General features: G+C 36.6%; 2 protein-coding genes across 13 annotated transcripts in view; both read left to right on the forward strand.

The window, feature by feature from the left end:
- LOC137253298 (sericin-2-like) overlaps positions 1–6,113 on the forward strand; it is a 114,273-nt gene extending 108,160 nt beyond the window's left edge. The window contains exon 4 of the mRNA XM_067789978.1: positions 6,013–6,113. Coding sequence (XP_067646079.1) covers positions 6,013–6,020 — 8 coding nt within the window. The 3' untranslated portion in view covers positions 6,021–6,113. The remainder of the gene's footprint in view (positions 1–6,012) is intronic.
- LOC137253296 (phosphatase and actin regulator 1-like) overlaps positions 1–22,700 on the forward strand; it is a 763,209-nt gene that overhangs the window by 628,615 nt on the left and 111,894 nt on the right. The window lies entirely within an intron of this gene.

Genomic DNA, 22,700 nt, shown 5'->3' on the forward strand with positions numbered 1-22,700 from the left:
TGAGTATTGGACAAAGCCCACTTTTTTGTAGAGATTGAGGCTTGTAAACAAAGTACTATCTCCGTTTTTCGAAGTTAGCTTTAAAAATATAGATATAGGCTTTCGAAGTTCGAAATTCTACATTTCGAAATTAAATTTTTTTGTTAACGCGTTCAGCAAATTGAAAAAGTAAAAATGTGGGCGTGGTCCGCTCTTTTCCCTTATTTGAAGGGTTGAATTCTTTTTTTGAGAAATTTAGTATAACAGCTGTTATGATGAAAAGGCAGAAGTCAGAGTCTGACTTTTCACCTCGTATAACAGCTGTTATACTAAATTTCTCAAAAAAAAAATGCAGCCCTTCAAATAAGGGAAAAAAAGCGGACCACGCCCACATTTTTACTTTTTCAATTTGCTGAACGCGTTAACAAAAAAATTTAATTTCGAAATGTAGAATTTCGAACTTCGAAAGCCTATATCTATATTTTTAAAGCTAACTTCGAAAAACGGACTGCGAACTCCATACACCAACGAACAATATATAGCTGTAGAATTAAATTTTCTATTTGTGCGAAAAAATTATTCAGGGGTGTCATGGCATCCGATAGTTGTCGGAATCGGATTTGAAACCCATAAATATTTCTGTTATGATTTATGAAATTTTTTATTTGTTTTTCAAACTAGATTTATAGGCCAAAAAGAAACATAATTCAACTACCAAACCAAAAGGTTTTGGATTCATTGCAGCAATATTCATTCGTTTCAAGTCCCATTCCGAAAACAATCGAATTCCATGACATCCCTGATTATTCAGATTGAAGTTTAATGAAGAAAAACAGCAAAAAACAAAATTCAGAAATTTGGGCACCGCATTTCCCGGACAAATAAGGACATTCTTTTAGTATATCTCGTTTTCGTTTGTTTGTTTAGTGGTGTGTTCAATTTATACTTATTATTAAGAATTCATGAGCTTAACAACGGCTTATAATAATTGAATATTCAATTATTATGTCTTTCTAAGAGAAACTGGAAAGAAAGAAAGAAGCATTTACTGGCATATTGCGATGGTATCATTTCGAAAACCGCCAACGTAATCATCATGAGGCAATTTCGTAATGTTATCAAAGGTTTCACCGAGATTCTCGTTTTCCAAAAAAAATAGTAGTTTATGTAATGCATATACACTTTGATGGTCAATGTATAGCCATTATTATTTTGTATACTTAACTGCATAAAAAATATGGAGCTACTAAAAAAGATAGAAAAGCCTTGGTGTGTGCCAAAAGCATTGTCTGTTTGTTCCCAAATAAAATATAATGAGTCAATTTACACACATCATCGCATCTGCAATAAAGGCAGTAGCAATTTGTATCTTGTCTACCAAATATGTTATAAGCAGACATTACCTTTAATACTAAATTAAAAGATTTTCCTATTGATATTACTGAAAAATATCAGAGGAAAATTGCAAACTTTATAAACGGCGATGGTTACTAGGACATGTTTCTAAATTTCACTTCTTCATCAGCTAGCTTATCGGGAGCTGAGTATTGAACGCGAATCTGCAGCATTCAATCTTTATTACTAGTGTAAAGGCCTTTAACCACTCAGCCATATGAATGCCCCGCTACTCGCTTTGCAATTGATGTCTAAGTAAAATTTCCTTTATCAAACGCGTTCTGCACATTTCTTCTGCCACTTTTTACTTACTAGCCCCTAACATTATGATAGCTTAAACACAAAAACAAAATATTTTCCATACGTTTCCGTTTTCCCAGACGCAATAAAAAACAATGTATTTTTCACCCACATTATTATTGTGACAGTAAATCATTTGGAGCCTTTAAGATACATTTAAGCCTCTGGAAGTCCTCATCATCATCATCATCCTCCTCAACTCCTATTGGAGCATAGGGCCTCGACCACCGACTTAAATCTTATTCTGTTAGGTGCAGTTCTTGTGATGTCATTCCACGTATATCCTGCGTCTTCGAGTTCTTTATCCACAGTTCTGCGCCAAGTTTTCGCAGGTGCACCAGGTCGTCGGCTTCCTTGTGGATTCCATCGCAATGCTTGTCTGGCTATATTTACTGGAGGTCTTCTGAGAGTGTGACCAATCCACGACCATTTACGCTTGGTTATTTCTGTGGTAGCCTTAGGTTGATTTGTTCTAGACCATAAGTCGTCATTTGAAATTCTTTCCGGCCATCGAATTTTCAGGATTCGGCGCAGACATTTATTAATAAAAACTTGTAGACGTTTCTGAATTGAAGTTGAGCTTTTCCACGTCTCGCAAGCATAAAACAGTACTGATTTAACATTCGAATTAAACAGTCGAAGCTTCGTTTTTAAAGATATTTGGCTGGACCTCCACACGTTTGCCAGTTGCCCAAAAACCATTCTTGCTTTGTTTATGCGAGACTGAACGTCCTCATCTGCACCGCTCTTATTTGAGACAATACTACCAAGATAAACAACGGACTCTACACCTTCGATTTCATTTTCGTCAACCGTAAGCGTCAATGGCCTTGATGAAATACTATAGCCGCATCTTATGACTTTGGTTTTCGCTGTATTGATGCTTAGTCCGGCCTCCTTTGCATGTGTGTTGACAGCTTCTAAATTGTGTTGAAGGTCAGTACTTCTGTGGCTTAGCAGACAGACATCGTCTGCATATTCTAAATCCCCTAGCTGAGTGAAAGGCGTCCACTGTACACCGTGTCCACCATTTTCTGCGTTCCTCATAATCTCGTCTAATGCCAAGATAAACAAGAGCGGGGAGAGTATGCATCCCTGTCGCACCCCGCTTTTAATTTCGAAGGGTTCTGAGAGGCGCCCATCGTGACTGACCCGGCACTTAAATTCGGCATACATTGCCTTTATAATGTTGATTATTTTATTGGGCATCCCTCGTTTTCGTAGTATTTCCCAAATATATTTCCTGTCGAGACTATCAAAAGCCTTTTTAAAGTCGATAAAAAGTAAATAAGCTGATGTTCTGTATTCACAGCATTGTTCAACAATGATTCGGACGGTATTTATTAGATCAACACAGGATCGGTTTTGTCTAAAGCCAAACTGATTTTCTCTTAGAGTTCGATACACCGCCTCTTCAATTCGGGACAGTAAGATCGTGGAGAACACTTTGCTAGGATCTGGAAGTCCTAGCTTTACTTAAATATTTTGCTATGCGCAACCCATGTCAAGAATACCATATCTAAGCATGCGTCATTTATTTCCTTTAGGGAAAAACTCCCACGTACTTATTAACGCTAGAAATTGAAATACTTAAAAGTCGAAATGCTGAGTATAGGCCATTAAAATGATGAAAAAATCTACACATGATTTTCAAAAAAGTTTATATAATAATTGTCAACTCAGTAAATAGACATTTATGACATACTATAAAACTACTACGGGCGGCCGCCGTGATGTGATGGCAGCGTGCTCCGCCTACCACACCGTATGCCCTGGGTTCACACCCCGGGCAAAGCAACATCAAAATTTTAGCAATTAGGTTTTTCAATTAGAAGAAAATTTTTCTAAGCGGGGTCGCCCCTCGGCAGTGTTTGGCAAGCGTTCGGGTGTATTTCTGCCATGAAAGGCCCTCAGTGAAAACTCATCTGCCTTGCAGATGCCGTTCGGAGTCGGCATAAAACATGTAGGTCCCGTCCGGCCAATTTGTAGGGAAAATCAAGAGGAGCATGGCGCAAATTGGAAGAGAAGCTCGGCCTTAGATCTCTTCGGAGGTTGTCGCGCCTTACATTTATTTTATTTTATAAAACTACGATAAGCCACATTCAATACGCGCCAACTACCAACACTTATTTATTAAGATAATTTCTAGTTTTGCTAAAAATACATTGAAATTCCTTTTGTCATCAGCAGGAAATCAGTTCAGTATAAGCATATGTACGCATGTATGTCATAACCTTATGCACATATGATTGTATAGATATACAAGCATATATACGCATACTTATAACGTGCATCTCTTTTGATTAGGTCACAGCGTTATCATTAGTTTATATTGTTTCTGAATAAAAATAGATGAAAACATACCAGCTGAATGCGTACACAATACGCTTTTATTATTGTCTACTTTTAGGCGTATAACCTTGCTAGTCTTTTGTGTAAGCATAGCTATTTATAGTTGACTTTTTAGTGTTTACTGGAATGAATACTACACACACAAACTTATTATCGGCGAGAATGAAAACCGCATATCCAGCATTTGTTGTGTGGCTTAAATGAGCCAAACATTTTTTTTATGTTTGTAAAATGTCGTGCTCGAGGCCATACAATATTAAATAACACACAAAAACTTTTTAGTTATATGTGTTATGTGTGTGTCGTTCTTTTATTTATCGATATTTCGACTTCAATTAGAAGTCACTTCGAATTGAAGTCGAAATATCGACAAATAAAAGAACGGGAATATATAACACATATAAATAAAAAAAATGTTTGTGTTATTTAATATGGTATGGCCGTAAGCTCGACATTTTACAAACATTTTACAAACCAAAGGCCAAAAAGCCAACAAAAAATAATTTTTTTTTTTATATACAGCTAATTGAATATTTTAGGGTACACGTTTCTCTCAAATTCTATTCATTGAACTTTTCGAATCCAACTTCTATCTAAAAATTAATAGGTTCTACTTATGAAAAGTTTCGGAAAATCGTCTTATTAATGTCAGTTACGTGATTCTGTTGAAAACGCTCTATTTAGCCATTTCTCTTATTCTTTGACTTGCGCACAACCTAAAGGACCTCCGCAGTTGTTTATATAAACAATGTTAAGGTCATAGCCTCATATGTGCGCCCACACATACACACAAAACAACAATCTTAGCTAGTCTTTTAAAGTAGCACACTTTCAATGCGTTAGCGCTCTCAAATGCCATTAAAGAGTTTTCTGAGTTTTTCATTTTCTTCGAACATATGTCCTTAAACAGAAATGCCTGACTATAGTGGACTTGTGAATTATAAAAATGTCTTATTTGCTTTCCATCTTTTTTTGTATGTTTCTAAAATTCTTTGTTAGTAAATCTTTTCTTTTTCTTTTTTTACCAACACTTTCTAAAGCTGAAATTATATACATATCTACCTGTTGTTTGCTGCTAAGTAGCTAATGAAGGGTTAGTTCTATATGAGAGAAAAAGTGTTAAAAGCCGCAAATTTAATTTTTTTTTGCATTTGCGCTTATCATTAAATGAGAAAATGTTCGTAAATTTCCTGAGTTTTCATATAACTTTTCTAAATCGAAATTCCGCCTTAGCTCAATCAATTTTTGTCTAACAATGTTCAACTTAGAGGTGTCTCGAAATTCGTATAAGTTTTTTTTATGTTTTTCTTCAACCCCAACAGTTATTCCTTTTAATAAAAAAAATCCTTAAAAGCATTATTTCCGCACTTTTAGTTTTTCAGTTCAAAAGAAATGGTAAAACCGGACTTTTATTTTTAATAATTCGTTTTATTTGGATGAACCGTTCCATAGTTATAGGTCCGGACTTTTATTTGTTCTTAAAAAATTAAAAATACGGATTTTACTTATATTTGTGGATTATTTGAAAAAAGTCCGAAAAAGAATGCTTGATTCGTCATAAAAATGCTATGGGAATCCCCTAGATGCCATAAATTTACACCTAAGACAATTTTTTTATCGAGAGTTTCGACAAATTTCGAGAAAAAAAAACTATTAAAACGGCTCCCTGACTTTTTTAGGGATATTTCAGGGTTTCTTCCATATAAAAAAACTTTCTCACACCTTATATGGAGAAAAATCTCGAGGTAGAGGCCAATCGTCTGGAAAAAAATGTATTGTACAGAACGAAGTAAAATTAAGAAAACAGCAAAAAAAAAAAACAAAAATATAAAAAAAGAAAATACTAACAATTTCGAAAATTTTTGTACAATATTTTCCGGCCGAACAGGGACAGCCAAATGTAAAACAACCTTCGGAAAAAAAATATTAAAAAAAAATTTATAACTAACTTGGCAGTAACAAAAATCTTTCTTCTTTTCGTTTCAGGTATGTAAATGCACTTAATATGTTGTGGAAAAATTTACTTCATAAGGTAACCTAAATATAAGTATAGTAATTTATATATGAACGCGTCCTTTCCAACTACCCAGTCAGAGGAGCAACACTTGTATGTACATAGCAAGCTATCAAAGCTAAATTTCACAGGAAATGTTTATCTTTGTTCACATTTATGACAGAAGTTGGTTTGCTCCAAAACTAATTGGGCTGTATACTCGAAAAAGATATATAAAAATATCAAAATTTTCGTAAAATTTTGTCGAATTTGCGAATTTTTTCGGAAAAGTTTTGCAATTTATCGATACCTCTCAGTTACTTAGTGAAATATTCTGGGCGTCAGTTGCTATTGTGATATGAAGGACCTCAAATTCGGGCATTGGTCCAGTTTCGATTTTACGATCAATTTACAATATGCAGGCGCAACTAAACTGACCTTGCTCATTAATCTTGCAATTTCGGTAAAGTTTCGGAATTGTCTTCGATATCATTTCGAGGCTTCGGCGACCATATCAAATCAGTTCAAGAATGTATATGGATCATTTCGGGATTGTTCTCGGATTAATTCGAGGCTACCTAAGAATCACTTCGGACGATTCCGGAATCATTTCAAGATATTTGTGGATTGTTTTCGTGATCAATTCGATAGTGTTTCGGGTTAATTTAGGATTGATCTTGGGATATTGAGATTATCAAGGGGTAGCATTTTAATATTTTTCAGTATTGTATGCGGTGTGATTTCAGGGTGATTATTTTGTTCTTTAGTGTTTCGATACGATTTAAAATTTTTGTTGGACAATTACGGGATAGTTATGAAATTTTTTTGGGAATAATTTCGAGGCAATTTAATGATCGTTTAAAGAAGAATTTCGAAATTATTTCAGGAAATCTTTGGGATGACTTTCGAAATAATTTAAGGACTATTTTGAAATTGTTTTGAAGACTTGGCAGAACTTTTATTTCAAAGCCATTCGTTATTATTTTCAAGGTAATTCCAAAATAAATGGCGGCCACCGTGGTGTGATGGTAGCGTGCTCCGCCTATCACACCGTATGCCCTGGGTTCAACTCCCGGGCAAAGCAACATCAAAATTTTAGAAATAAGATTTTTCAATTAGAAGAAAATTTTGCTAAGCGGGGTCGCCCCTCGGCAGTGTCTGGCAAGCGCTCCGATTGTATTTCTGCCATGAAAAGCTCTCAGTGAAAACTCATCTGCCTTGCAGATGCCGTTCGGAGTCGGCATAAAACATGTAGGTCCCGTCCGGCCAATTTGTATCAAGAGGAGCACGACGCAAATTGGAAGAGAAGCTCGGCCTTAGATCTCTTCGGAGGTTATCGCGCCTTACATTTATTTATTATTTTTTTTTTTAATTCCAAAATAAATTTTTGGATAATTTCGGAATTATCTCCGGATCATTTTCTGACTAGCTACGAAAGAATTCGGGATTGTTTTCGTCGCTATTTTGCAAATTCGAAATTGTTTTCGGCATAGTTTTTAGAACTGTATTGGATCTATTTCGGGATTATTTGTGGGTTGTTTTTCCGTGCTGGGAACAGGCTTTTTAAATAGTTGCAACGCCGAAACTATTCGGCCTTGTCCAATAATATTTCGTTAATTGGTCATATATATCATATATCGAGTTTCAAGCTATTTTGCATTTTTAGTTCAACCAAGTTTTATGTTTTATTTTCATTGTGCGAACGGCTACAGTAAATTCCAATTTGTTTGTCATTGTGTATCTGCAACAAATCTAATATATAAAATTCTTGTGTCACGGTGTTAGAGGCTTAACTCCTCCGAAACGGCTGAACCGATTCTCATCAAATTTTGTGAGCATCGGCCAACGTCTACTTTTTTTTCTCTACGTGCCTAGGGTGTTGAGATCAAAACGTGGACCCGGGTACGCCTAGAATGTGTTTATACAATATGGATATCAAATGAAAGCTATTGATGAGTGCTATAGGAGAGGCTAGGGCCTCGAGATATAGCCCAAAATGTGTTTATACAATATGGATAAGATGAGTGATTTAGTAGAGGATATTTTTCATACCCCTGGGTAACTAGGGTCAGGAGATATAGGCCAAACGTGGGCCCGTGAACGCCTAGACAATGTTTTTTACATTGTGGGTATCAAATTGAAGCTGTTGATGAGTGCTTTAGTACAGAGTAAGTTTTATGCCGCTGGTAGACTAGGGTCTAGAGATGTAGGCCAAAACGTGGACCCGGATACCCCTAGTATGTGTGTGTATTATGGATATCAAATAAAAGCTGTTGCTGGGAGCTCTAAAGTTCATTGTGATATTCGATTTAGTCGCATCAACCTGGCAAAACTGATAAATATGCATGCGAAGCCGAAATAAAGACAAGAATTAATAATACCCACATACCTATTTACATACGTCCTATTCGATTTGCCTGAAATTTCGTATATAAATTTGCCTATATTAGTATTTACGATGCTTTTTTCCAGGAAGTATAACAGAGACGGACTGGGACTGGGATTAGGACAAGGACTGGGACAGACTGAGACTCGGAGTGGGTCTGGGACTGAGACTCGGAATGGGACTGGAACAAAATTCATTCCACCCTCTGGGACTGGCAATAAGAGATGAAGAAGAATGAGAAAAAATTGAGAGAAGAGAAAAAAGAGAAGGAGACTGAGAAAGAGATAGAATGGGACGAAGATGGAGATAGATGAAGCGAAAAAGACGGAGGGAGGAGTGAATAAAAAGATTAGGAAAAAGTGTAGAGGGGTAGGGCAGAGTTAGACGGAAAAAGCTTATTAAAATGTATGCAGATAGACCAAATTTAGGGCAGAACAACGTCTGCCGGGTCTGCTAGTAAATAAAATAAAAATAACCTTATTGAAATCCTAAATGTTACGATATTTTAATTAAGAGTGCCATCGACAGGTTTCATAGGCTGCGTAACTAACGCATTTCTTCGCTGAAATCTCTGTATATACAAAAGATGCAACAAAATGTTTCTATTTTACTTCACACACGTAAAGTTTCTTGTGGAAAATAACAAAAAGCAGACTTAATTGGTTCTCATTAGCACAAGAGCATTGAAGAAATAGCGTCCTCAGCTCATCACTCCGCTTCCCCGCCCTCGTAGACAGTACATCAGGCGACTATGCTCTATTTAGAAAAATGTCGCTGATTCACGCAACTAAAAGTAGCTCATAATTTATTCTTTTCTGTTTACCTTGGCATTGCAGAAATTCCAATGTTATATTACCACTTCATCTGCGCGAATTTTAATTTAGAAATATTTCTTTTGTTTACAAAATGTGTATTATTAACTCGTTTATATTTTATGTTTTTTTTTGTTTAATTTGAGTTTAGTTTAATTGAAAATATCCAAAATTGTAGCAAAACTTACGTAAGCAAATGCAGGAGAGACAATTTACGCGGGCAAAAAGTACATACAACAACAACAAGCGCATGGAGGAGATATGCAAAATTGTGGGCGATTTGTTTATGTGTTTTACTGCTAAATTTAAAATTATATCGTAAATTTAACTAAAGAATTTTAGGTATGTGCTGCTGGAATCTATAAAAATTTATAGTGTGCTTTTTTGTGTTTAATTAAGTTATTTGTTAAAATTAGATGTGTCTAAATACTTTCGATTAGTTATAGCGCTATGGGTTGTTGTTTATAGTCAAGTATCTCTATATATAAATGTGAAGATCTATACAGGGTCGGAGCATCACGACTAAACCACACCATCGAATAAAGCGAAAATGTACTCAGTTCTTTTGGCCTCAGGGGGTGATAGGCATAGTCCGACCTTTTTGTAAATAATATAGCGTACGGTGCGCTTTGCTTGAAATTCTATATTGGTACTTCCGTGACTAGCTCATTATTTGAGAAACCTTTCTTTCCGGGAAGTAGACCAGGGACCGACCTGTCTTAATAAATATATATCTTCTGTACATGTGTTTGTGACTGAACTCCTCCTAAAGGACTGGATCGATTTTGATGAAATTGTATGTGGGTGTTCAAGTGGACTTGAGGATGCTTTAGATTTACAAGAGAGAGGAAAGAAAGATAATAGAGAGAGGGTGAGGATGAGGTAGAGGAGTGCGTGGGGAAATAAGAAAAGAGGGGAAGCAAGAGAATGGCGGGAGATGAAGAAAATAGGGGAGGGCTAAAAAAAGGGCCTCTGTTTACTGGGAGAGTAGATACAATGCAGGGTGGAATATTATTGGGCAGAAAAAAGTCGGCTGGATACTCTAGTAGTCGATTAAAGCAATACTTTTAAAAATGTTTAAGATAAATTGAAAAAATAAAAAGCACATTTAAAACAAAAAACTTATTTTTTGTAGATTTTATATGAAAAGTGAGAAATTTATGCACTACATTAAAAAATTTACTTGACCTAAAAAACCACGAAATAAAATAGCATATACACATAACGGTTTGCTACTTTTTGCAACAAAAATAATTTAATCCGTGTTGGCGTTAATTATTATATATGATATTATACTCAATTAATTTGCGAAATTTTGCCAAATATATTCATTTATATGCAAATATACAGCAGCGAACACGAAAAAAGCAGTAGCAATGTTTATCAGCTTTCTTGATTACAATTATTCCTTTTGTGATTTCGATAATTTATGAAAAATCTTTCATAAATTTTCCAACTCGAGCTATGTAAACCAATTTCAAAAAAATGTTCAAAAAAAAAAATTCGGAAATTCGAGATAATTTAACGAAAATTTCGAACTTCATATTATTATTTTTTAAAATTCAGGCAAAAACTATAAATTTTATAACTGAAACTATGCGCGAATCTTAAAACCGGGTTCTTATTCAAACCAACCTCAAACCCATTTTCAAGAAAGTTCGAAAACTTGAGAAAATTTCGAGCTTATTTCTTAGGGTTCGCTAAGATTCTATGAATATGCAGTTTTGTAGCCCAAATAATTTTAGTCAAACAAAGTACAAGTTATAGATCTTTCAAAATTCGTATTGACTTTCGAGAACTTTTTTTCGAAGGGTGTTTCAGATTTTCTTCCATAAAAAATAATGCTCGCCCTTCATACGGAAGAAAATGTAAAACATCTCTCAAAAAAAAAAACTTCAAAACTCCATGCGAATTTTGATAGACCTGTATCTTGTATTTTGCTAGACTAAAATTGATTGGGCTGCAAAACTGCATACTCTAAGAAATTCACAAAATTCGAAATTTTCGTAAAGTTTTTTTGAGTTTTTTCGAAAAAGTTTTTGAAATTAGTTTTGCATAGTTTCAGGTACAAATTTCATAGAAGTTTTTTCTTAAAGTATCAAAAATACAAAAAAGAAAATAATGAATGTTGTAAAATTGCCACTGATTTTCTTTGCTCGCTGCTGTAGATGCATTTCGTGTGTTTGCATATCAAAATGAGTGCTTCATATGAAAGGAATTTCAAATACTTATATTTACGCAAGAGCACGCTGGCATGTAGTATTAAAGCAAAATGTAGCGCGAAGAATGCAAGAAATTACAAAATTGGCAAATAATTTATTTTAAGTGACAAAATGATTCTGAATTTACACGCGATGCCTGAAGATATTGCAACAAAAGTGTAGTTAAGAATTTCATAAAATAATAACTATAAATAATTTACAAATGTAAGTGCTTTCATTTGATTTGACATCACAACTGCATTTACTTTATTTGTTGTTGTTGTTGTAGCAGTGCTTCGCCTCACCTAATAGGTGCGACCGACCAAAAATTGTCATCAATATCCTCTAATGGGAGTCCAAGGAGACTTGCTGTTTCAACAGGGGTGGACCATAATGAAAGGGGTGTTAGAGGCGTTGGTTCCACATTACAATGAAAGAGATGGTTGGTGTCATGTGGGGACACATTGATAGCGGGGCATACATTTTGTATGTCTGGGTTGATTCTGGATAGGTAAGAGTTTAACCTGTTACAGTATCCCGATCGAAGTTGAGCTAGAGTGACTCGCGTTTCCCTGAGGAGTATGCGTTCCTCTTCAGTGTAACCCCATTTAATTTGTCTTTATTTGTCTTCCTTGTTGCTGCAACAATTGTTGATTTATCAATTAGGTAGTTAACGAAACTTGAACAGCGCCAGCAAATATTCGCTGTTCGCTATTGTTCAATTGTTTACACATTTCGTCGATGCGTGTAGCTAACGACTTGAATCTATAACAGGCAAAGCTCATAGTCAAATAAAAATGATAAAATTGAAATTTCGTAGGACATCACAATAGTAAAAGTCTGAGTTGAAAGCACTGCACAGGAGGCACAATCAGAACTCGTTCTGTCTCTTATTAAGACAGTTCTCCGCTATCTCGACTAATAAAGATTTTGGAATTCAAAAGCATGCATTAGAAACCATCACAGGCCTATATTAGGATAAGCCACGTCATCTGCATAAGCTTTCACATAGATGTTCGATCCATTTCGGAACTTCACCTTATAGACCATAATGACGTTCTACGCTAGCATTAAATGAATGCAATTCAAACTGTGCTATCAAAATTGTGATTGGCGTGAAATTATTTACCAGCTATGTCAGCAAAATTTCCTACAGAGAATTTCGTCTTTGCGACGGCCTTACTCTTACAAACTTCTTCAAAACCGTTATAAGATATTCCCCTAACTGGTAAGCGTGTGGATGAAGAAATAATTAGGTGACATATTGACAATGAGTTCTTGCGAATGTGAAACTTAAGCAATCTTACTACACGTCTCAGTGATAATGGCATTATGCTGATATGCGTAAAGTACTCAGGGTAACCGCAACAAAAACCGTGAAACGGGACAGAAAAGGAAATTGAAACCTTAACCAAATCCAAAACTGAAACTGGAAATGGGATCAGATTCAAAACCTCAACGGAATCCATATCTGAAACCAGAATTAAAACCGAAGCCGTAATCGAACCCGAAGGAAATGGAGGAAAATGGCTGCGGAATCTAAAACTAAAACTGGAACCAAATCAAAGCTGAAACCCAGTCAGAAACAGAAACCAAAACCTGAAGCCGAAACTAAAATTGAACTAAAGCCTGTAATGAAATGAGAGCCAAACGGGGATAGAAACCTGAACCGAATACAGTACTCAATTCAAAACAGAAACCTAAACCATATCCAGAACTCAAGTCAAAGTCCAAGCCTATATCAAATATAAACTGAAATATAGATGGAATACGCAACCGGAACCAAAAGGGGGATCGAAACCGAACCGGAACCATAAACTAAGTAAACCAAACCAAAACTAAATCTGAACCTGAAACTAAAAGCTGAATCAAATTCGAACCATAATTGACAGCGGAACCGAAACCGGGAACAAAACCGAATGTAGAAACAAAACCAAGATCGAAACTGAACTAAAACTGGAACCGAATGCGATATCAAAAACGGAACCAAAACCGAAACTGAAATTAAATCTGGAATCGAAAACAGACCAAGACTGAAACTTCGGCAGGGAACCGAAACCAAACTGGATATTCTATCTTACCCGAAACTTAAACAGAGACTTATACTGTAAATGTCACCGAATCAGGTCTAAATTAGAATGGATTTTCTGTCAAAGTCATATTCTGCAGTATGGGGACACATCTGTTCTTCTTGTTGCAGCTATATAGAGATTACAAAAAGGTTTTGGGGAGTTTTGTCGATGTTGATGGTGGTTTGCGGATATCTATCCGGTACCATACAGCCAGACCATCGCGAGAACGACTTGATATGACCACGTTCTTTGTCATTTCTGCCTCCCTTCCCCCTGTGAGGAGCTTGTCGTCGCCAAACCATCCTCTGCTAAACAAATACGGTTGGGCACGAGTAGGTGAGGCTGACAAAACTGAGCTGGCAAATCCTTGCAGGGGTTACGCTACCCAACCCCATGAATCCCATTACACATCAATCCTCAAAAGTACTTGAAACTCACGCCTTCTTTTCTTCATAACGAAAAATAAAACATATACCCTATACAAAATAATAATAATTCTTAATTACGATATTATTCATTGCTTATTATTGACTCATACAGTTTTACATAAAACCACGAAAAAGATGAAAAACAAAACGCCCACTTTTTTGGCTCACGCCACGTGTGTGCCGACGTTTGGTTTTTGCGGTGAATGAAAATGAAGAATATTAATAACAACAATAAATGAATAACAAAACACGAAGCATCCAAACATGTACACGAAAATTCTAGTAAGCGTTCTACTTAGTTAAATTTCAAGCGATTAAAATGTTACTGTCTGATGTTTGTGCAAAATTAATTAGAAGCTCACAAAAAAGGAAGTGCAATGTTCAGCTGGCTGTTACCATGCACATATGGTGTGGGAAAATACCCAAAAGGAAAAATTATCATTTGTTTGTTTGAGTAGCGCACTTGCTTCAGTCTTGCTTACTCAATTAATACAGCTCTTAAACTGTGAATGTGTTCCTACAGGGCATGTTTACCATTTCTCTTGTTTCTTAGCGGTTTGTGGTTGCATAGAAAACACTAAAGTGAAAATTGTCTATATTTAATTAATTTTTAACTTTGTTTCATCACATTTACATCAACATCAACACCATCAAGTTTTTACCGCATCGTTCCTGAAAGTTAGCAAATAAAGTAAATATTTAATTGACTTTTGTGTATGGAATATATGTTAGTAGATTTGTATATAAATATTGATTTTGTTTGTATTATATGTAATATTTGTAATTTTATGTGATCAAAAAACGTATTTTTAGTTTTTGTGATTATTTTAATTAGGTTTTATGTGGAAACCAAAATTGTAAATAAGTAAAAGTTCGACAACACCGGAGTATAGAACAAATGAGCCTAAAAATATGCTGCGAGATAAGTGAAATATTACATTTATCAAGCAGACGCCACCTAAAAGTATACTGTAAAATGCATAAACCAACTCATAGAGTGCTACACCAATCCTAAATCATTTTTTGAGTTCTACAAATAAAATTTTTATTCCCTGATGCTACCGTAAAGATTCTAGTATCGATCCTGTAATAAAAAAAATGTTGCGGAATTATTCTTTGACACTCTGGGTTCTTATAAAGGGGCTGGTTCTAAAAGATTGACTTGTTCCAAAAATGTTACTAAATGCATCAATGGCAAATTGTAAAGAGTTTTCTGGTTCTAAAAAATTTATGTGGGATTGACAGACGGACGTAGGACAACTAGAAGCTGACATACCTTTTAATTATACACTGCACTAATTGCATCCCTGCAATTGTTAGACCGGCAACCCGAACTAGACGAAGAGAGCCTAACACAAGTTAGTTAAAAGAGACGAACGACAATCAAGTTTGAAGTGCGGTACTGACAACACGTATATAAAAGTATATGTAAATGTAATAAACGCTAATATACACGTTCTAGTAATTAACCGAGTTTTAATTGGAACCCTAGACAAAGAAATCCCACAATTGGGGGCTCGCCCGGAATTTTTTACAGTCGTTATACAAGTTAAAAAAGTTTTTCTAAAATAAAATCGGTGCAATCGTTAAATTGCTGCATAAATTAGAAACGCGAACGTGTATGTATGCACATATTATATGGGCGCACTGTAACAAGGGCAGAGGTAAATCGCAACGCACATAGCAGAAGGAGAAAAGTACCGCATCTTCGATTGTGTAAAAAGCATCAACTTTTACACAGAAAACTTGGGAAAATCGTGGTGTGTAAGTAAATGCAAATTAAACCACCCGAAATAAGAGCCAGAAAAATAACGGAACGAAGAAACGGTTATACCGTGGCAAATAACGGCGTCATTCAGTGGAGATCTCGTTAGAGCAGTAGCAGAGCGCAGCCAAGCCTCAGTTGCGCGAAACAGCAAGAGTAAGCAGCGAACATTAAAATTCTGTCAGCAGCAGCAGAGAAAGATCAAACAATTGGTATAAGTTGCAATTTGAATAAGTTTGAAATTCAATTGCGTTTGGCAGAAATGTCTGCGAGTTGATAGCGAGGAAGGTTTGATCTAAGTTTTACTGCAGTGTGTATTGGAAATTGTGGCGTCGACAGAGGTTCGATAGTGAGAACAGTTGAGCTGGCACATTGTGTTCCAGGTAACGAAGGGTTACGATTGCAGTGGAAGAGTGGAAGTAAAGCAGAGCTGAGGTCAGTTAATGCGTGTTTGAGTGAAACAGAACGAAGGCGTTTGAAACAGTAGTTGGCTACAGCGACGTTACAGGCGAGATCAAACTAAATGCAGTTGTTCGAGTTATTTGCAGATAAGTTGTTATAAATATATGTACGTTTTGTGTAATACATGTATGTGCACTGTTCGATATTTCTGGTGAGCAAAGTTAAATTGGAGTTTGTATGTCTGATGACGTTTTAGACACATTCTGTCTTGAGTAAAATAATTCGATTGATTAAAACAATCATACATAATTTCGACAGTTTAGAAATTAAATCTTAATTGCAAAATAAGTACATTGAGCTTCAGTTCAGATAAAGCCACTATTTGAGCAAAATAAATTTTGACCGCGTTTAAATATACTAATTACATTTTGTGAATTTGGGCTGAATTAAAACAAACATTCAAGCAATTTGAGTGCACTGTATCAAACTAGAGCTGTCGAATAGTTTTTAGTTGAGTGAAAAAAAAAACATTTCTGTTTAAGTTTGTCTAAAAGTAAAGCGAAAAAAAAATTTACTTCTCAAAGTTATTTTTGAAATCGATTCAAAACAAATTCATTCAAGAGTTGAATTTTAAATTAATAAACACTCAGATTTTCTTGTAAACCTTTGACTTAAGAAAATAAAGGAAACATTTACTGGTTTTCCACTTTGTACGTAAATTTACACTGCGATTTACGCGGAAATAGTTCACAAAACCTGCTTACAGGAAATTCTGAGTACAACCAATATATTGACAAGAAAGAAAATCTTTTTTTGTGATTTTAAGTATTGATACAATTTGAATACATAATATACCTCTTGAGTTGTAAACCATATTTATTGTAAAGACGTCGACATGGACGTAAAAGAAATTTTAGCATTGAACTTGAACGGTCTTAGGGAAAAACTAACATCGTTAGGACTATCAACTAGGGGACGTAAACGTGAACTCCAAGATACGCTTTTAGAACACTTCGGCCTTTCCAGAGAAGAAGGTGATGATAGTTCAGATTCGGATGGAAGTTTTCAGAATAGGTTGAACAATGCGACTCATAGCTATTTTAGTCTTCGAGACATTGAGGATACTCTGTCTTCGTTTTCAGGGTGTGGGCAACCTGACATTAATCAGTGGTTGCAAGAGTTTGAGAGTAATGCAGCTGTTGTTAATTGGAATGACCTGCAAAAATTTATTTATGGAAAACAACTCCTTAAAGGTGCGGCTAAAATATTTGTTAGGAGTCAGAGAGAAATTAAGGATTGGAACTCGTTAAAGTCCATCCTTAAAGAAGAGTTTGAAGTTAAGCTTAGTGCAAATGAAATCCATCGCCGATTAAAGAACAGACGTAAGAGGGCAAATGAAAGCTTTCTAGAATATTTGTACTCGCTGATGGAAATTGCAAGCATGCTAGATATGGATGATGCCAGTATCATTGAATATTTTATTGAGGGTATACCCGATACGAGATCCAATAAACAAATTCTTTACCAAGCTCTCACTATAGCTGATTTAAAAGAGAACTTGCGCGTATATGAAAAATGTCATGGACAATTCCAAAGTTTAGGTAGTAGAGCGGTTCCACAACCACCTCAAGGGAAAAATACAGACAAAAGTGAAACCCACGGCAGCAAAGCGTGTTTTAAGTGTGGAAAAGTAGGGCATCTGGCTAGGCATTGCACTCGTTCGGCTGTTCGGTGCTTTAAGTGTAGTCAAGTTGGTCATAAAGCCAATGATTGTAAGCAGCAGACATCGCGTACTGAAGAAAACAGCGAAAACAAGAAGGTTCATGTAGTTACCGACGGCAAAGAACAAGCAAATATTAAGCCAGTTGCGCGAGATACATGCCTATTTAGAGATTTAGAAATCAACGGGCACACATTTTCAGCTCTTTTAGACACGGGTAGTGACATTTGCGCGATAAGATACGACACTCTAGTGAACATTGGATATGTTGATCTACAACCAAAAATTAAAACCTTGTATGGCATCGGTAACAAAATGATTAAAACTATCGGATGTTTCACCGCGCGTATGAGTTTAGATGAAGTCGAAGTCGACATCGAGTTTCATGTCACTAAAGAGAGCGATATTTTGTACGACGCTATCTTGGGTAAAAACATTTTGAGTCAAGTCGATATAGCCATAAATGATGAAGGTGTAAGATTTTTAAAGAAAAGAATTGCAACTCAGGAACTCGAGAATAGAGAGAAAACACCAGTTAGCAAGAAATTAGTTGTGAATAAGGAAGCGAATATAGGCGAATTGGAGAAAGAGGTTGAGGCAATGTTGCAAATTGGGGTTAGCGTGAGCGCAGAGCCACAGTGTGAGCTTGATCATTTACAACCCGATACAAAAGCAAGTGTACTAGGTCTGATTACAAACTACAGATGTGTGAAGGAAAAACCATCGCCAATTGAGATGAAGATTATTTTGTCGGATGAGGTGCCCATTTACCAAAGACCGCGCCGACTGTCCTATGCAGATCAAGCCGTTGTCGAAAAACAAATTGAGGAGTGGTTAGCTGACAATATTATCCAGGCCAGCACATCCGAGTATGCGTCACCGAAAGTTCTCGTTTCAAAGAAAGATGGTACAAAACGATTGTGCTGCGATTATCGTAAATTAAATGAAAAAATTATACGCGACAACTTCCCCATGCCGTTGATTGACGACGTGCTGCAAAGACTTCAATCGGCAACTTTCTACACAACATTAGATCTTCGTAACGGATTTTTCCATGTACCATTAGACATTGCGTCACGGAAGTACACGGCTTTTGTCACACACAATGGGCAATATGAGTTTCTATATGCTCCATTCGGTATTTGTAACTCCCCAGCAGTTTTCACGAGATATATTCATGCGGTGTTAGGAGAGCTTATCCGCAATAAAACAATTATTGTATACATGGACGACATAATTATTCCGTCAAAGAGTGTGGAGGATGGGTTGACTAGTCTGAATAGCGTGTTGGAGACAGCAGAGTTGTACGGGTTACAAATAAAATGGGAAAAATGCCAAATATTGAAGAGGCGAGTTACTTTCTTGGGCTACGTTGTTGAGGCATCAACTATAACACCGTCGCAGGAAAAGACTCAGGCAGTACAGAATTTCCCTGTTCCGACTGACATTAAAACGTTGCAACGCTTTTTGGGACTCACATCGTATTTTAGGCGTTTCATTCCGAACTATTCGTTGGTGGCTAAGCCACTGACTGATCTTTTGGGAAATCATGCAGAGTTTCGAATCGAAAACGAGCAAATAGCCTCAGTCCAACAATTAAAGACTGCGTTAGTGAATTCACCAGTACTCCGACTATTCGATCCAGCATTGCAAACGGAAATACACACGGATGCTTCTATGCAGGGATATGGCGCAGTCTTGCTGCAAAGAGACTCGCAGGATAGATGTCTGCATCCCATCGAATACATGAGCAGGAAGACTACAACCGCGGAACAGAAATACCACTCATATGAATTGGAAGTTTTAGCCATCGTAGCAGCGCTCAAAAAGTGGAGGGTATACTTAATGGGAATCAAATTTAAGATCATTACGGATTGTAACGCGTTTGCGCTTACAATGAAAAGACAAGAAGTACCCTTACGAATTTCGCGTTGGGCTATGTACCTTCAGGATTACCAATATGAGATAGAGCACCGTTCAGGAAAACAGATGAGGCATGTGGATGCGTTAAGCCGTATGCATTGTCTAATGATGACTGATAGTTTACGACACAGAATACAGGAAGAACAGCTTAAGGATGACAAGCTGGCAGCGATACGGAAAGTTTTGGAACATGAAAATTATCACGATTTTTATATAAAGCATGGTATTATCCATAAAGATCTCGCTAAAGAACTTATGGTACTACCAGCACCTATGGAACGAGAAATCATCGAGATAGCTCACAGACAAGGACATTACGCATCCAAGAAGACACAAGATTTGGTTGAGAGAGATTTCTTTATCTACGATATAGCACCCAAGGTTACACACGTCGTGAAAAGCTGTGTAGAATGCCTAGTCGCGGAGGCCAAAGCCGGGAAAAAGGAAGGAATGCTAAACCCCATCAATAAAGAGGACAAACCGCTTGTGACATTTCATCTAGACCACGTCGGTCCTATGGAAGAAACAAAAAAGCGATACAACTATATTTTAGTGATCATCGACGCGTTTTCTAAATTTGTTTGGCTTTACCCCACCAAGAGCACAGGTAGCGACGAAGTGTTAGATCGTTTAGGGAAACAATCGGCGATATTTGGAAACCCATCCAGGATTATAACGGATAGAGGGACTGGTTTAACATCAAATGCTTTCGAAGACTACTGTAGAAGTCAGCACATTCAGCATCTAGTTATAACCACTGGTGTGCCACGCGGTAACGGACAAGTGGAGAGGGTTCATTAGGTAGTTATGCCAATGTTGACGAAGCTTTGCATCGAAAATCCCAAGTTGTGGTATAAGCACGTAGACAGAGTTCAACAATTAATAAACTCCACGCCGACGCGAAGCACCCAGCATTCTCCGTTCAAACTCTTAACTGGTGTCGATATGCGCGTTAACGCAAACCATGACATTCGAAGGTTGTTAGAAGATTCAGTTATAGAAGAGCTGGAGGCAGAGAGGAACACAGTGCGGGAGGAAGCGCGTGAAAACATATCTCGCATACAAAAGGAAAATATGAGAAACTTCAACAAGAACCACAGGAAAGCAACAGAGTATGAAGTCGGAGAGTTGGTCGCAATTAAGCGCACACAGTATGGAGCTGGACTTCGACTGAAACAAAAATTTTTCGGACCATACAAAATAAAAGAGAAACAAGATCACGGTCGCTATATTGTACATAAAGTTGGTGACGTCGAAGGTCCGAGAATAACACACACAGTGGCAGAGTACATGAAGCCATGGAATCCTTCATCCGAGTCGAATGAAGCATCAGGATCGCCGAATGTGGGATTGACAGACGGACGTAGGACAACTAGAAGCGGACATACCTTTTAATTATACACTGCACTAATTGCATCCCTGCAATAGTTAGACCGGCAACCCGAACTAGACGAAGAGAGCCTAACACAAGTTAGTTAAAAGAGACGAACGACAATCAAGTTTGAAGTGCGGTACTGACAACACGTATATAAAAGTATATGTAAATTTAATAAACGCTAATATACACGTTCTAGTAATTAACCCAGTTTTAATTGGAACCCTAGACAAAGAAATCCCACATATATGAAATTCTCGTGTCACGGTTTATGGTCGAACTTCTTCGAAACGGCTATAACGATTATTATAAAATTTTCTGGGTATATTGAGTGGGTCTGAGATCCAGATCTTATCCTTTTTGAATTTTACAAAATGGTAAGGGGTATCTACCTTTTTTTTTGTTTTTTGAAACAGGATTACAACCCTCTGAGACTAGAACAGGGACTGTGAAGAAAGCATGGAGAAGAATGAAAAGAACTTGAGATAAGAAAAATGAAATAAGGAGAAAGAGACAGAGTTAAACGAAAATTGAAAGACAGCGATAGATGGAGCGAGGGAAGGAGAGCGAGCTAGAGAGAAAAAAGGGACGGAAAGATTGATATGAGAAAGAGACGCAGAGATAGGAGTGAATAAAAGGATCAACTAAAGGATCCAGAGGGTAATTTTGAGAGACCTTTACCTTTTTTATTACTATAATTGATTGTGTTACAAAACTGCTTTCTCAAAAGTATTCAGAAAACTAAATAAAAAGTTCGAAATTCACGTAAAATTTTCCGAAACGCTTTTGAGATTGGTTTGCATACTTTCAGTTACAGAAGTTTTATTTTTTTTATACTCAGCTGAGCAGAGCTCACAGATACCCATATCGTACAAACACATTTGATTCCCATATCGTAAAAACACATTCTAGAGTCACCCCTGGTCCACCTTTAGGGCGATATCCCGAAATGGCGTCCACCTATAGGACAATGGCCCACTCCCTTTTAAAATACTCTTTAATAGCTTCAATTTGATACCCATGTCAGACAAACACATTCCAGGATTACCCTAGGTTCATTTTCCTACATGGTGATTTCCCTTATTTTGTCTCCAAAGCTCTCAGCTGAGTATGTAATGTTTGGTTAGACCCGAACTTAGCCTTCCTTACTTGTTTTTTTCTTAAGCTATCAAAAATAAAAAGAGAAGAATTGAAAAATTGTTGATAAAATTTGAGAGGTAGGAACTAAAAATCCTTAAAAGTTATGCAGCTAGATCAAAGTAAGGCAGAAACCCGTCTGCCAGGTCTGCTAGTTTAAATTAGCTTAGAAGCTGTTCAAATAAAGTCGTATTGTTTTTACCTAATTATACTTCTATTGCAGAAATTCACTTGCATGATGTTGTTGTTGTAGCACTGAGGGAAGCAATAAATTAAATGGGGTTACACTGAAAAGAGAGCCCTTGGTCGGGAAAAATCCCGAGTCGCTCCGGTACATAGAACCGGCTGCCTTGGGAAGCGAAAGGATGATGATGTGATATGGTATAAGTTATTTAATATACCAAATGATGACAATTACATTAAGTTATTTGTAATATTATATACGATGCTGACTTGATTT

Source organism: Eurosta solidaginis, chromosome 5 (assembly GCF_040869045.1).
Source record: "Eurosta solidaginis isolate ZX-2024a chromosome 5, ASM4086904v1, whole genome shotgun sequence".
NCBI classification, from domain to species: Eukaryota; Metazoa; Arthropoda; class Insecta; order Diptera; family Tephritidae; genus Eurosta; species Eurosta solidaginis.